A 16,951-nucleotide genomic window follows, 5' to 3' on the forward strand; every position below is an offset into this window, starting at 1 on the left:
ACAGGGATATTCAACATCCTTTAACTCTTTGTCAGAAATTTCTAACTCTTAATTCAGTTACTAGTTGCACCACATTTAGCAGCAATGAATGGAACTAAAGGGCTGGATCTTCTAGGGCTGGATCTCTTGTCACAACACTTTTATTTACTTTAAGTACTGTTTTTTTAATAGATTTTTTAATGTTAGGCTTTGTTGTGTTTATGTGTTCCAATCATTTAGTCACAGAACAAAAGAATAGTCAAATCCCAAAAAGCCAGAAGCCTAAAAATACAAACACAAATACTATTTATCTATATTATGAAAAACTTTACATACAAGGGGAAATTGCTAAAAATAAATGTTCATTAATTAATTTTCTTATATAAAAGATTATGAGCAATGCCTAATGTCTATTCTGGAGGCAATAAAACAGGTTTGACTGTCTCAGCTTTGTTTCCTTGTGGTAAGTAGTGCAGTATTTCCTCTCAATAGCGATCCAGTTTTGAAGTTGTAGGAGTAATTGGGAGCTAGAAACAAAAGAAGGATATAAATAACCCCTTTTCTTCATCACGGTTGTTGCAGATCTGGCTGTGGCATGAGCTTTGGCGCATTAAAAACAAAAAATAGAAACACTCAACAGCTATACTTAGTGTCTGAAGAAGGGGAAGGTAGATAAGCTTGTGGCTGTTACACTAGTGACTTGACTGTTTAGTTATAAATGTAAAGTATTGGATGTAGGGTAAGAGATGTGGATTAGTAAACGTAGGATAATAGACATTTAGTAATACACATGGGGGTATTAAGAGTGGGGTAATTGACATGGGTTTGTGCAGGAAAGTTAACTCTCTTCCTCTCTGTGTCTGTGTGTCTCTATCAGAGGGATCTTTAATCAGGGATACAAGTGTTCCAACTGTGGAGCTGGAGCTCATAAGGAATGTTTAGGTAGAGTTCCTTTGTGTGGCAAAGGCAGCGGCACAAGTGAGTCCCAAATTCACCATGCACACTCTCTACATACTCTATACACACTGTACGCACTCTGTATGCACACCATACATACCACTCGTGCATACTCTACACACTTCGAACACACTTTGTACATACTTTGTACACATTATACACAATCTGTACACACTTAATACACGCTCTGTACACACTCCAAATCCACTCTGTAGATACCCTGTACTCACTTTAAACACACAATTTACACACTGTACATACTCCATACACACTCTATACACTCTATGTACACACCTTGTACATACTACATACACATCCCATATAAACACTACATACATTATCTACAGTCTATACAAACTTTTTCTTTCACATTAAATACACTCAGTTCAATTCAAAGGTAGCTTTATTGGCATGATAAATAAGGGCATTCTCTGTAAACACCAAAAACAATCATAAACACCCCATACAAACACTGTGCACACTCTGTACATACTTAATTCACATTCTGTAAACACTTCATACACATTCTGTAGACGCTCTGTAAACACTTCATACACATTCTGTAGACGCTCTGTAAACACTTCATACAAACTCTGTACAAACTCAATGCACCCTCTTGACACACTCTTTATGCACTATATACACACCCCATACAAACACTGTACACAGTACAAACAATCTATACATACTTAATACATATTTTGTACACACTCTGTAGTCATTCTACACACTTCATATACACTCTGTAAAAACTTTGTACACACTCTGAACACACACCATACACTTTGTTTATACTCCATTCCAGGTACACACCTTGTACACACTTAATACACTCTCCAAACATACTTTATTCATACTCTGTACACACTCAACACATACTCTGTAAACACTCTGAACACACACCATACACTTTGTATATTTTTATTCTTGGTACACACCTTGTACACACTTAATACACTCTCCAAACACACTTTATCCATACTCTGTACACACTTTATACACACTTTGTACACACTCCATATACACTCGGTACACTGTCTGTTTATAATACATACACTATTTACAGACTGTACAAACTCTTTCCATACTAAGTACACTCTCTGTAAAAAATTCATACACACTTTGTACATGCTCCGTTGACACTTAGTGCACACTCTGTACACACTCTATACATGTTTCATACACACTGTTCACACTCTATACACACTGTAGACAAGCTCTGTAGACAAAACACTGCATATACTCTGTAAACATTTTGAACACTCCATACACACTAAGTACATATATGTAGACACTCAATACATTCCATACACACTCTGTACTGCATTTAGTAGCCACTGTACACTATCCATACAATTGATACAAACTCCTTCCACAAGAGTAAACAATATGTGGATAATCTGTTCCCACTATTTACACACACCATACACTCTTACTAAATACTTTCAGACACTCTAAACACATTCTTCACACACTCTGTACACACTCTGTAAACATTCTATACACTTCACACACTGTCCTTACACACTATGCACAATATCTACACACTCTATACAGACTTTATACACACTATAAACACTCTTTACACACTCTGTACACACTTTGTACAACCTCTGTACACACTCCATGCACACTCTTTACATACTCAAAACAATCAGTGCACTTTTTACAGACTTACGCACTATGTAAACACTCTTTATACACTCTATATATACACGCTCTGTACACTCCTTATAAACTCTGTACACACTTCGTACACCCTCTTTACACACTCTCTGCACACTACATACACACTCAATACGTACCCACTCTGCAGTCAAACTGTACACACTTTAAACCCAGTCTCTACACACTTTATGCACCCTTTAGACACTGTACACATTCAGTAAACACTTTGAACACAATACATACAGACTCTAAACATTTATCTTTTCACACAATTTGTACTCATGTATGTTCTCAACTCAAACTTTATTGGCCTGACAAAATATGGACATTTTTACTGCCAAAGCTTAGTTACATATTTGGGAAATTTTATAAAAGGAAATTAATAACAATAGAAAATATACAATATATATAAAAAAGTTTCAGACATACATATAAAACTGTAAGAAAAACAGTGCAAGTGGTAACAACAATTAAAAAAAATACCAGTGACAGTAATAATACTAAATGTAAGCAGTATAATAAGAACAAAGATATGTGTGTGTATTGTGTGTGTGTGTGTGTGTGTGTGTGTGATATGGTTATGTGTGTGTGTAATATGGTTATCCACTGTCCCTCACCTGGTGGCAGGTGTGTGTGTAGCGTGCTGCTAGTGTGCAGCTCTTTCTGGAGGGGATTTAAAGTTGAGAATGATTGTGGGTAGAACAGTGCTCTGTCTTACTCTACATAACTCAGAGATTAAACTCCTGCTGTATGCAGATAATCTGGTCCTGCTGTCCCCCATTGCTTAGGGTCTACAGCAGAAACTGGACCTGTTGCAGCAGTACTGTTAGACCTGGGCGCTGACAGTCAATCTTAAAAAGACTAAAACTGTTATTTTCCAGAAATACCCAGATCTCAGGTAACCAAACACATATTCAAATTAGGAAATCATGAAATTAAGCATACTAAAGATTATACTCACCTCGGATTAAAAATTAGTTCAACAAGAAACTTTAACCCAGCAGTAAATAAACTGAGAAATAAAGCTCACAGGGCCTTCTATGCCATAAAACAACAAACATTCATGGAAATTCCAATTTAAATCATGCTCAGAATCTTTGAATCAGTAATTGAACTAATTGCTCTGTATGGCGGTGAAGTGAGGGGTTTACTAACACACCACCAATTCCAGAAATCTATTAAATTACCCTGCACACAGAGTTCTGCAAAACCATTCTAAAAGTGCACAGACACACAACAAACAATTTGTGCAGAATTAGGCCGATTTCCTCTTATTATAAACATACAGAAAAGAGCAATCAATTTCTGGAAACATCTAAAACAGAGCGACCCGCAATCTCATAATTAAAAAGCTCTGAAACATTAAGAGCTGAACAAAGACACTAGTCCCCTCATCCATCTGGTCCTGAGTTACTGCACAGACACACACTGTTCTAGCTGCCCCGAGAGGAGAGGCTGTGCCAGCAGTGCAATCTCAGTACAGTAAAGACAGAGCTGCACTTTCTCACCGAATACACCAAATTCCACCACTATCGGACCCAATCATCATTATTCCTCTGTGGACAAGTCCCAAATCACACACACTGTTCACTATATAGGTCACACAAACACCATCATTATCAGTTCTCTCTGGAAATGTCTCAAAATCACACACCCTGTTTGCTATATAGATAACATAAACACCATCAACATCATTACTGTGTGGACATGTCCCAAATCACATGCCCTGCTTACCAAATAGGTCACAAATACACTATGATAACTTCATCAGTTATATGTGGGCCTGTCCCAAATTACATGCCCAAGAAAGGTTCACAAAAAAGGTCAAACAAACATCATCATCTAAGTCCTTTGTGGACATATCCCAAATCACACAATCTGCTTTCCATATAAGTCAGATAAATAATGACTGGTATTCAACTAAGAGCTGTGTGTTCATGCAGTGAGTAGACAGTGAATTTGCTGGATAGAATGATATGAATGTAGGTAAATGTATGTGTGTGCGCTGGCGTGTGTGTGTAGACAGAACAAGTCAATGTTTAAGCTACTACAGCACTACAGCACACACCAGTGCTGGAACAGCCTGCACCAGACTAGCTGAACACACAAACAAGTTCTGCAACATTATTGCACATCAGATAAGTGCTTGTGAGTGTGTGTGTGTGTGTGTGTGTGTAAACACACATTTAAGGTCGCAATTTTACAAAAACTTGTAGGGGACATGTTTCTACCAGTGCTTTTGGAGGGTGCTGTGCAACTAGAGTACACGTAAAAAACAGTGTGGACACTGGGAAAAGATGCCAGACCTCTTACATACTGTGACTGTAGGTGCAGATCTTAGAACCCATATTTCTTTAAAGCACAATCATCTGCACCATTTCTCCCCTAAAAAAGTAAATCACTGTGTAATATTTGATTTAGGCAGATTGTGACAGTTTATTATAATGACATGAAGATTTTACATTTTGGTTTATGCTGAAATGTAGATCATCTTATCAGGTTCACAAACATTTTCTTGCTCCAGTTGATCTAAATGTGTTCACGTGCTGTACAGATGTTTGCTGAACAACTGGTTTTGCCTCTCTGTGTGTATATGTGTTATCTGGCTGTTGGGTGTACAATGATCTGCCAGTACACTTTGGAACATAGTGCTTTGAGGGGCGTGACCGAAATTACATACCTGCCTCATACCTGCTGTCAGCCTACAGCCCTCTAAGCACAACACACATTCAGACTGAACACTTGAAGCACAAGCTCACAATCACTGATCAGATCGGCTATGCAGTATATAGATTTATATACTCTGTATAAGTCTGTGTGTTTATTTGAAGTGTGAGACGTTTGTGTGTGTGAGAGAGAGAAAAAGAAAGAGAGAGAGTAAGAGAGAGAGAGAGAGAGTTCTGCAGATTCAGTTTTAACTATGCCTGTTTTCAACATGCTTGCAGATTCAGAATCGTTCCGAACACAGGTAAGGCCCTTTCAACAAAGTTCAATGTATGTGTATGAGTTTTCATTTGCATTTTGTGTTTCTTTCAGCTTTGCATTTTTTTGCAGTACCTAACCTGCACATGAAGCTTTATTGATGCAATTAAATCACATATGCAGACTCAAAACTACTTAAAAATACATAATTCATGCTGCATTGCATGCTCAGCTTTTTACACTGATTATTTTACATGCATTTGTCTGCTTGATTTTGTTTTAGTTTCTTTAGGAAGATGTGCTTGTTAGGAACCTGTGCTTGTTGTTTTTTATTTATCAATTGAGCAGGACCCCCATAAGACCCCCACTGACCAGACAATGTTTGTGTGGTGGATCATTCTAATCACCTCAGTGACACTAATGTGGTAATGTCAAGGTAGTGTGTGTTGTTCTGGTATGAGCGCAGCAGTGTTACTGAGATTTTTAAATCCTGTTTGAACGTACTGGCCTTTTTATTAGGAACACATACCCTGTTAGCACTGGTTGTATGTGGACATTTAGGGACACAATGTAGGTTAATCTTGCTGTAGTCTTTTATCAGTGGACACTTTTTGATCATAGAAAGCTGTTGGATTTATATATGTGGTTGAAGTAATAAAAAATATATATACTGCTGCATTAGCTACACTCATTTCATAACAACAGGCAGAGCCATGTTATTACCATGATAGTGCCATAACAGTGCTGAGAACGATTCACCACCCAAATAACATTTGGTCAGTTAAGGTACTCAGGCCATCCCTTTTGATTAAGAAATGTCATATGATGGGTGGCAAAATGTACAGAGCAAGACATGAGCTTTAGTCAATAATTGTAAAGCCAGAAAGTTCAACTATATATGTACAGTGTATCACAAAAGTGAGTACACCCCTCACATTTCTGCAAATATTTTATTATATCTTTTCATGGGACAACACTATAGAAATAAAACTTGGATATAAGTTAGAGTAGTCAGTGTACAACTTGTATAGCAGTGTAGATTTACTGTCTTCTGAAAATAACTCAACACACAGCCATTAATGTCTAAATGGCTGGCAACATAAGTGAGTACACCCCACAGTGAACATGTCCAAATTGTGCCCAAAGTGTCAATATTTTGTGTGACCACCATTATTATCCAGCACTGCCTTAACCCTCCTGGGCATGGAATTCACCAGAGCTGCACAGGTTGCTACTGGAATCCTCTTCCACTCCTCCATGATGACATCACGGAGCTGGTGGATGTTAGACACCTTGAACTCCTCCACCTTCCACTTGAGGATGCGCCACAGGTGCTCAATTGGGTTTAGTCCATCACCTTTACCTTCAGCTTCCTCAGCAAGGCAGTTGCTCTTGGAGGTTGTGTTTGGGGTCGTTATCCTGTTGGAAAACTGCCATGAGGCCCAGTTTTCGAAGGGAGGGGATCATGCTCTGTTTCAGAATGTCACAGTACATGTTGGAATTCATGTTTCTCTCAATGAACTGCAGCTCCCCAGTGCCAGCAACACTCATGCAGCCCAAGACCATGATGCTACCACCACCATGCTTGACTGTAGGCAAGATACAGTTGTCTTGGTACTTCTCACCAGGGCGCCGCCACACATGCTGGACACCATCTGAGCCAAACAAGTTTATCTTGGTCTCGTCAGACCACAGGGCATTCCAGTAATCCATGTTCTTGGACTGCTTGTCTTCAGCAAACTGTTTGCGGGCTTTCTTGTGTGTCAGCTTCCTTCTGGGATGACGACCATGCAGACCGAGTTGATGCAGTGTGCGGCGTATGGTCTGAGCACTGACAGGCTGACCTCCCACGTCTTCAACCTCTGCAGCAATGCTGGCAGCACTCATGTGTCTATTTTTTAAAGCCAACCTCTGGATATGACGCCGAACACGTGGACTCAACTTCTTTGGTCGACCCTGGCGAAGCCTGTTCCGAGTGGAACCTGTCCTGGAAAACCGCTGTATGACCTTGGCCACCATGCTGTAGCTCAGTTTCAGGGTGTTAGCAATCTTCTTATAGCCCAGGCCATCTTTGTGGAGAGCAACAATTCTATTTCTCACATCCTCAGAGAGTTCTTTGCCATGAGGTGCCATGTTGAATATCCAGTGGCCAGTATGAGAGAATTGTACCCAAAACACCAAATTTAACAGCCCTGCTCCCCATTTACACCTGGGACCTTGACACATGACACCAGAGAGGGACAACGACACATTTGGGCACAATTTGGACATGTTCACTGTGGGGTGTACTCACTTATGTTGCCAGCTATTTAGACATTAATGGCTGTGTGTTGAGTTATTTTCAGAAGACAGTAAATCTACACTGCTATACAAGCTGTACACTGACTACTCTAAGTTATATCCAAGTTTCATGTCTATAGTGTTGTCCCATGAAAAGATATAATGAAATATTTGCAGAAATGTGAGGGGTGTACTCACTTTTGTGATACACTGTATATTAATTAGTCATAACGTTAAAACCACCTACTTGTTTCTACACTCACTGTCCATTTTATCAGCTCCACTTACCATATAGAAGCACTTTGTAGTTCTACAATTACTGACTGTAGTCCATCTGTTTCTCTGCATGCTTTTGTAGCCTGCTTTCACCCTTTTCTTCAATGGTCAGGACTCCCACAGGACCACCACAGAGCAGGTATCATTTAGGTGGTATATGATTCTCAGCATTGCAGTGACACTGACATGGTGGTGGTGTGTAAGTGTGTGTTGTGCTGGTCTGAGTGGATAAGACACAGCAGCGCTGGTGGAGTTTTTAAACACCTCACTTTCCCTGCTGGACTGAGAATAGTCCAACAACCAAAAATATTCAGCCAACAGCGCCTGTGGGCAGCGTCCTGTGCAGTGTTAATTTCGTTGACGAATGATTTTCGTCATAGTTTTTGTCAACGAACCTTTTTTTCATGACGAAAACGAGACGATGACTAAATAAAAACTACAAAAAAGATAAAAACTATGACGAAATGAATCGACACTTTCGTCAACGAATAAAAACTAGACGAAAATGTTTGGCAGGGACGACATCCAATCAGAACTGATTTAGTTTGGTGGAAGGTAGGGACAAAGAGATCCAATCAGAACTACGTTATCGTACGTGGAGGGGCGGGACAAGCCGGGTAGCCATCCAGTCAGTACTAATCTTTTGCAGTACCACGGCAGAGCTGTAGATAGAGGTAGCTCTGTACCGCGGTAAGAGCACACTCGCACAAGTTTGATCTAAACCCGGGAAGACCAGACTAGCCTGTGAACTTTCTTTACTCATGGAACTAGGTTAACTCCACAATGTCAACAGGGAGAAAGAGGAGAGCCGATATATGGACACATTTCTCATTTGACGTCGTGAAAAACAAGACGATGTGTAAACCATGTGGGGCGATCTAGGGTAAAAACACAACAAATCTGAAACATCTGGCACTGCTGGCAGTATAATGGCAACATAATGTCACAGCTGCTTTTACGGTACCCAGTTTTATAAAGAATGTAATATGCAATTTGTTATAAACAATGCATATATTTTTCAGGCAGAGCAAGCCTACTGGTCATTAATCTTTTGTTATTGTTATACTCAATAAGCAAGGTCAGGTAAATAAAGATGTTGTTTGAAATAAGTTAAATCTGTTTTTGTGTGTATTGCACATTCAAACATTAATAATATTCCATAACTGGTTAAAAATGTTTCATTTTGTGTAAGTGTATATAATGACTTAAATAATTTAAGGGAAGTGATAAAAAAGCATTTACATTTTACACCCTTTATATTTATTTTAGGGCGGCACGGTGGCTAAGTGGGTAACACTGTCACCTCACAGCAAGAAGGTCCTGGGTTCGAACCCCAGGTGGGGCGGTCCGGGTCCTTTCTGTGTGGAGTTTGCATGTTTTCCCCGTGTCTGCGTGAGTTTCTTCCGGGTGCCTCCGACAGTCCAAAGACGTGCAAGTGAGGTGAATTGAAGATACTAAATTTGTCCATGACTGTGTTCGATATAAACTTGTGTAATGAATAACTACTGTTCCTGTCGTAATTGTAACCAATGTGTAAAAACATGACGTTAAAATCCTAATAAACAAACAAATATGTATTTTAGTCGATTGAATTGACTGTAGATTTAGTCGACTACATTCTTATGATAATTAGTCGACTAAAACTAGACTTAAACTAAAACAATTCAGATGACTAAATTATGACTAAAACTAAATTACATTTTAGTCAAAAGACTATGACTAAAACTAAATCAAAATTTGCTGTCAAAATTAACACTGGTCCTGTGACCACCAATGAAGGTCTAGAAGATAACCAACTCAAACAGCAGCAATAGATGAGCAATCGTCTCATCTACGAGTGGACATGGTACAGCACTGCTGTGTCTGATCCATTCATACCAGCACAACACACACTAACACACCACCACCATGTCGTCACTGCAGTGCTGAGAATGATCCACCACCTAAATAATACCTGCTCTGTGGTGGTCCTGGGGGTCCCGACCATTGAAGAACAGGGTGAAAGCAGGCTAAAAAAGTGTGTAGAGAAACAGATGGACTACAGTCAGTAATTGTAGAACTACAAAGTGCTTCTATATGGGAAGTGAAGCTGATAAAATGGACAGTGAGTGTAGAAACAAGGAGGTGGTTTTAATGTTATGGCTGATCAGTGTATATGTTATGTTACTAGGGGTGAATTACATTATACAACAAGTATCTGCTTATAAAAGTCCATTTTTTTAAAAGAACTTCATGAAATTTTATATAATGCTGCTGCATCATTGTGAGGATTCAGTGGTTTGTTCATTTCGTTATAAATGTAGTATTTTAACTCTGCAGCTGTCTGTTGTGTATTGTTTTGGTTTGTAACTGTAGTTCAAACTTTTGGCACTGCTTCATGAAATTCCAAGATTTATGACAGTGTTATATAAGACACATGACTGAGTAGCTTTGTTATTGCTGTACAATATTTATTTAGTGTGTTTACTTTCTGTGCAGGACCGATCACACAGCCGGCATGCAGATTCGGGTGAGTGGTGACGATTGCACACTGATATGCACACAGCCAAACATGAAACAGAAAATATTATTTTTGCTTTGCTTATTTTTTTAGATAGGTTGATAAAATAATCACAGGAATGACATATTTACACAAGTTAGCATGGCACTGCAGCTAGCAAGCATGAATTATCTACAAAAAATATGATCTAAGCCCTCCCCACAACTTGGCAGGAGTTTTTTTTCCATATAGCTACAGATTAACTCTAATCTTGCAAATGCTAAACCAGTTAATCCAGTTAATCTAAACAATCAAAAACATCCAGAAAATGAAACAACTTCCAGCACATTTTAGGGTTGGTATCACCAGATGGTGAAGCAGTCCAATAGTGGTGTGCTTTATACCACCCATGGCTGACACTTGGAACTGTGCATAGTGATTTTAGACTTCTGAAAACTAAATCTATTAGGCTCTGCTAATATTGACTGCAGGGAAAGATTAACCTTCGAAAGTATGCATTCAAATAATGTGAGTTTTGGTGACTTCGTAGCTGAGCTGTTGTTGCTCCAAGACTTTTTCACTTCATAACAGCTCATACACTCAACTATGGTGGCTCTAGCAAAGCAAAATTTTCATTAACTGACTAAAAGCTGGCATCTTATGTCAGTTACTGCTTCAGGATGAACTATCATTTATAAATCAATAATTTATTCATTTTTTAAGGAGTTAAATCCTGGTCATGATCAGGATAGGTCCAGTGCCACCCAGAAATACCAAGTAAATAGCAGGAATACAACCTGGGCAGTGTGCCACTTCATTGTAGGGCAACTTACCTACGCACTTAAATATAAAATAGAATAGAATGGCTTTATTTGTCATTTATACATATACAGACGTACAGTACAACAAAATTCTTTCTTCGCATATCCCAGCTTGTTTTGAAGCTGGGGTCAGAGAGCAGGGTCAGCCATCGTACGGCGCCCCTGGAGCAGAGAGGGTTAAGGACCTTGCTAAAGGGCCCAACAGTGGCTGCATGGCATTGGGATTCAAACACTCAACCTTTCAGTTGATAGCCCAAAGCTCTACCCACTAGGCTACCACAATATGGAGCAACCAATCTACATTTTGCATATCTTCTGTTTATTAGAAGTGATAGAAAACTGGAATACACAGAGGAAAGACATTGCTTGGCTTTACAGACAGTAATCAGAGGCGAGGAACAAACCCCAGTCATTAAGAATTGCTTTTAGAAATCCGATTGGTTGGCATCCACACAATTACAATTGGGCGTGTCTGTGGGAGGGAATGTCAGACAGGGTCTCTTTCCACTGTCACTTTAATATGCAGTCTCTGCGACTGGTCCAGACACCTGCATGAGTCGGGGGTCAGTTACACAGAGCTTAGTGTGGCTCACTGAATGCAATACCGCTGTGTGGGAACCCAGCACTGGCAGGGAATAAAAAACGGCCATGTGTTGGACATGTGTTGCAGGGAGTGTGTGGTGAGCCAGTTCTGCTTGATCAGATCAGGTAGTACAGGTGACTACGGACTAACAGTCGGAAATTAGAAACGACTAGATAGGTTTGGCTAATATAATCAAAACCTCAAAAAATGGGTTTAAATACTTTTGTTCATGAAGATGATGAGTTAATAAGCTGTTTGCTAGATTTCTTTGTTTCCTTTGTTGCCTGCCTGCTTTGTGTCTTCATAAGTGGTCCAAACTCTTTGTCATTCTTCAAAGAGGCGCACACACATTCATATATTCCCTCTGTTGTTTATCTGTCTCTTTGTTGTGGGGACCCAGGGCAACATTAATAGGAGTCTTTGTAGTTTGTAGGGTGAAAAGTTTGTCTTGTGCACATTAGGTCATGAGTGCACTTCTGTACACCCTCTTTTATTAACACACACACACACACACACACACACACACACACACACACACACACACACACACACTCTGGGTACAGTCCACTGGCAGCAAAACAGCCCCAGAAAATGGTACTACCACCACAATGCTTAACAGTAGGTAAATTGTTGTTAGGTGTAAACATGTACCTTTGCTTTTCCAATTATATTTTTGCACCTTGTGGCTGAAACTCTCCTCCATTAAGTTTTTGTTCATGTTCTTAGCACCAGCCTTAGTCAGGCTTCAAAGTACTGATTCTTGAGAATGAGCTTTATTTGTGCCAAAAATACTGTAAAGCCATAACAAATACACAGACTGAGTATACTGTAAAAAATTGATTCAGTCTTTTCAATATTTTATTATTTCCAAATAAATACTATGGTTTTAATTTATTTTAATCATGACACATTGGCATTCGGTAAATTTGATTCACACACTTACACCATTAGTTATATTTAGTTGATCAAAGGTATTGCACATGAACAGGATTTTTGAAGATGTCTACTACACATGAACAGATTTACACTTACCAGAACCACAGTGCTCTGTTATTTCTTATTAAAGCCTGAGTTCCTTTCAGCTGTCCCTGGTTTTATTGCCTTTAAAGCTGCTATCTGTTCAACAATTAAACATTATAATCAGGAGTTATCTTAAGTTTAACAAATGAAGTAAGAAAATACATTTTATTAATGTGTATTTTAAAAACAAAAAGCTGTAAACAGTAGTTTCCCAAATATCCAGTCCTTTAGTAAAGGATGATTGTAAAAAAAACACATTATTATCAAAGTCCTTGAATTGTGTGTAAAAACATGATTATTAAAGTTCAAATAAAGTCCAAAAAATAATTATTAAACTTCTTGAATTGTGTGCAAGCGAATGAAAATGTGAATGTGTGTGATTTAAGAAAATGTTTTCACTTTATTTTCTGCACCCAGTTGTGCAGATCCATCCAGTTGTGATCCATCTTCTGTCCTTTGTGACTTTGCGCCATAGAACGACTGTTGCAAGACCACAGAGAGGTTACTAGCATAATTTAGTCATCATTCCTGGAATTCTTGAAAACTCATAATGGTGTTGATGCTTGCAACAATTCACAATGAAAAACGAATAATCTAGTGACTTTAGAAATTATAGCAGCATATAATCAAATTTTAACTCATTTTACCATGATTCTACAGGTTTATTAGAGACCAGCTCCCTTACATTTGAGGCATTTAGCAGATACTTTTATCCAAAGTGATTTACAAATATGACTGAATACAATTTGAGCAACTGAGAGTTAAGTGTCTTGCTCAGGGGCCCAACAGTGGCAACTTGGTGGTGGTGAGGCTTGAACTGACAACCTTTTGATTACCAGTGCAATGCCTTAACCATTGAGCTACCAATTCCCATCACCTGCTGTGTTCAATGGAATTTAAGAAATTATAGCACACACACACCATCGTCAGGAACAGTATCACCTGTTCATACCGGTCCATCTATTTACATTTGTTAATAATACTGGTGCACAACACCCTGAACACTTACTTAGCTGCTAATGTTTGCAATTGTTCCCCTTTGTTGCCACAAAACCGGACTACTGGACTAGGAAGCTACTGAAGTGTTTCATCAGACAGATTAATCAACCATTTACTGTCCTTCCAGATTCTTACTGTCCTGCTCAGATGTCAAAGCCTTTACTTGCCCCCTTTTTTTTTTTTTTGCAAAAACAGACTAAATACACTTTAGTTTTGGAACTCTATCTGTGGGTGGTAGTGGGATTATTGGAAGCTTCTGATGATAGGGGCATCACTCACTCTGCTCTGCCAACAAAGACACATGTACCTTAGACCAGTAGTACCACAAACAATCAGACACAGTTTTGTTTGTGTACAATAGCGTGACACATTCAGAATGACTGAAACAATTAAAGGTATTGTGTTTGTGTGGCTGGCTGTGCAGGACCCTTCTTTGCTCAAAAGTTCACTATAGGTCCCAGCAGTGTAGTTCATCAACTTACACAACATGTTCTCCTTTACTTAATTGGTGTGCTAACAGACACATATCATAATCACTCATCAAAATCACTCATCAAAAGATCTATCCTCTTTTAAAAATGTGCTGAATGTCAAGTGAGTTGACCAGCTAAGTTTACAGCCTACTCAGACTTTAATGCACTCAGTTTTAAATACAGTTCCAGTCACTGTCCAAAAATACAGTTTCTCTACACCCACTGCAAGTTTTTGACTTTTAATCAATTAGCTGTTGTTGTACTTCACTCAGAAACCAAGGGTAACATGTCTGTTAAATGTCACGGCACAAGCTTTGAGTTGTTCTTAAATCCAAAACTAATTTGGCTTGTCACAGTGCTTTCCAGCCCATGCTCCAGTTAGGCATATATATTGCGCTTGATTTGAATTTCTTGAATTTCTTCCGGCTGCGAGGATACCATTAAATAATTGATCAATCTAAATGAGGTTTGGAAGATAGGAAAAAAAATCCTTAGGCTATTAAGGAGGTATACGCATGGTTGTTGCAAGTATATTACTATTTACTTTCTGCATCTTCTGGGTCAATGGTTTGTGTGCCAGTGGCACTTGGACCATCATTTGCTCTGTAATAAACTTTGGAAAGCACTGTATCACCATTCACTTTCAGTTTTAGTATAAGTTCAAGTTTTAATTAAAGTAAACCGAGGTTCACAGGGCAAGGTAAACAACAGCTTCTCTTCTGCTTCTGCATATGATTCCAAGCTACCTACTTTTATTATCATTTCAGTATGTGTATTGATTTCTATTTTTGCAGGTTTGCCGAAGATGTTGGCTATACGGAACTACCATGGTGTGCCCAGTCCTATGTGTGGCCCCCCACTGAACATCCTGGAAGGCGACGTGATTGAGCTGATCCGTGCTGACTTACACAGCACCTGGTGGCAGGTAAGATACAAGCGCACATTGACATGACAATAACTAAAGGCTTATACATTGTGAAAAATCTTCATATGAAAGTTTAAAAAAGCTTTTCATCTTTTGTTCATGGCTGCATAATCCTTTCCAGACTGATATTTTAGCAGTTTTCTTTTTAGTTCTTCTGAAATATTCTTAAGACATGGCATAGTGTTCCTGTAGAAACTTTAATATGACTGCCGAAGCCCTGTGATGGATTGGCGTCCTGTCCAGGGTATTCCTTCTTGCGCGCAGTGTTTTCTGGTGGAACCACTGCGAGCCTAACCAGGATAAAGGTGTTATATACCTGTATTTAGTAGGACTCAAGTGTTTTGAACCCATAGCATTCACATTAATTGGACCTGGGGTACAATTATCATAGTATTCTAAGCATTCAGCATAGAAGTCAGGCATGTTTTTTTATTTAAGCAATTTATGTAAGCAATAAAGATTGTGACTGAGGGTGTAACTCTTGAGTTCATGTCTGTAACATGACATCATGTATCCAGATATTTACACCATGTTATAACAGTAGGAATTGTGAAATATTGACCACTGCATGTTTAATGTGTTGGTTGTTGCATGCTTTTCCTATGGTAAAATACTAATAAAGCTTGATGTTTTATCAGTATGTTGTTCATTGTAACAGACTATGTATCATCATTCAAGCTGTTTGTCTCTCAGGCTTTTACACATACCAATATATCATCTACTAACTCTCTATGTACACATACCCACAAATCATCGAGTTATACAAAGGACTGGTAAAACAAACAACAAAAAAGCCACCCATGCAAATACACACAGATTAGAGATTTCAATACCTGGCAAAGCACTCAAAACATACTGTCATACTTCTGTGCGCGTGGCACTGAAGTCTGGGGTTGAGACACAGTTCAACCACCCGAACAGTCTTTTTAGAAAAAAAACAACAATCAAGCAAAGTATAACTTTGATAGAAGCAAAAGTGCTGTTGGCTTTATGCTAATCCATGTTTTTGTGGTTTTCATGTTTGATTGAAACTGAAAGCTTGTACTCTCTAAATAGTTGAACATGGGTGTGTTTTTCTAAAGAAATGGAGTGCCAGTATGCCAAAAATACATTTAATTGTAGACAAACCCAACCAGATCACCACAGCAAAATCGCCTAGAAGCTATTCATAAATTTTTGTGGATATGAAAGACAGTAAACAGTAGACTACAAATCTCAAGTCTAGGACAATATGTGCTACATGTCTAAAGGTATGTAGACACTTGTTGTAAATAATAATATTTCATCCAAGCAAAAACATACAGCCATTAAATTGCCATAGAAAACATCTGTTGATTTCTATGATTTCTTATATACATGTCCTAATAACTGTGGTACTGTTGATGATCTCATTTTGGTAACCCTAATATCCTTTGTAACCTTGATAGTTGTGTTGGCCCTGGTATTACTGGTAATCCTGTTTTACAAAACGTCCCTATTTTTCTGGAAATAGGGTTTAAGGTAATGACAGATAATCACAGGCACCGATTGTTAAAGTGAGCAACTTGTTACAGAATGTGATCATATAGC

At 38.7% G+C, this 16,951-nt stretch overlaps 1 protein-coding gene across 2 annotated transcripts in view; it reads left to right on the top strand.

Moving 5' to 3' along the window:
* Positions 1–16,951, top strand: part of LOC134309788 (guanine nucleotide exchange factor VAV3) — a 142,237-nt gene that overhangs the window by 110,330 nt on the left and 14,956 nt on the right. For both annotated transcript variants that reach the window (XM_062991102.1, XM_062991101.1), the window contains exons 17-20: positions 857–957; positions 5,550–5,572; positions 10,561–10,591; positions 15,252–15,382. In XM_062991102.1, the coding sequence (XP_062847172.1) occupies positions 857–957; positions 5,550–5,572; positions 10,561–10,591; positions 15,252–15,382 (286 nt within the window). The remainder of the gene's footprint in view (positions 1–856; positions 958–5,549; positions 5,573–10,560; positions 10,592–15,251; positions 15,383–16,951) is intronic.

This window comes from Trichomycterus rosablanca, chromosome 3 (genome assembly GCF_030014385.1).
Source record: "Trichomycterus rosablanca isolate fTriRos1 chromosome 3, fTriRos1.hap1, whole genome shotgun sequence".
In the NCBI taxonomy this organism is placed as follows: domain Eukaryota; kingdom Metazoa; phylum Chordata; class Actinopteri; order Siluriformes; family Trichomycteridae; genus Trichomycterus; species Trichomycterus rosablanca.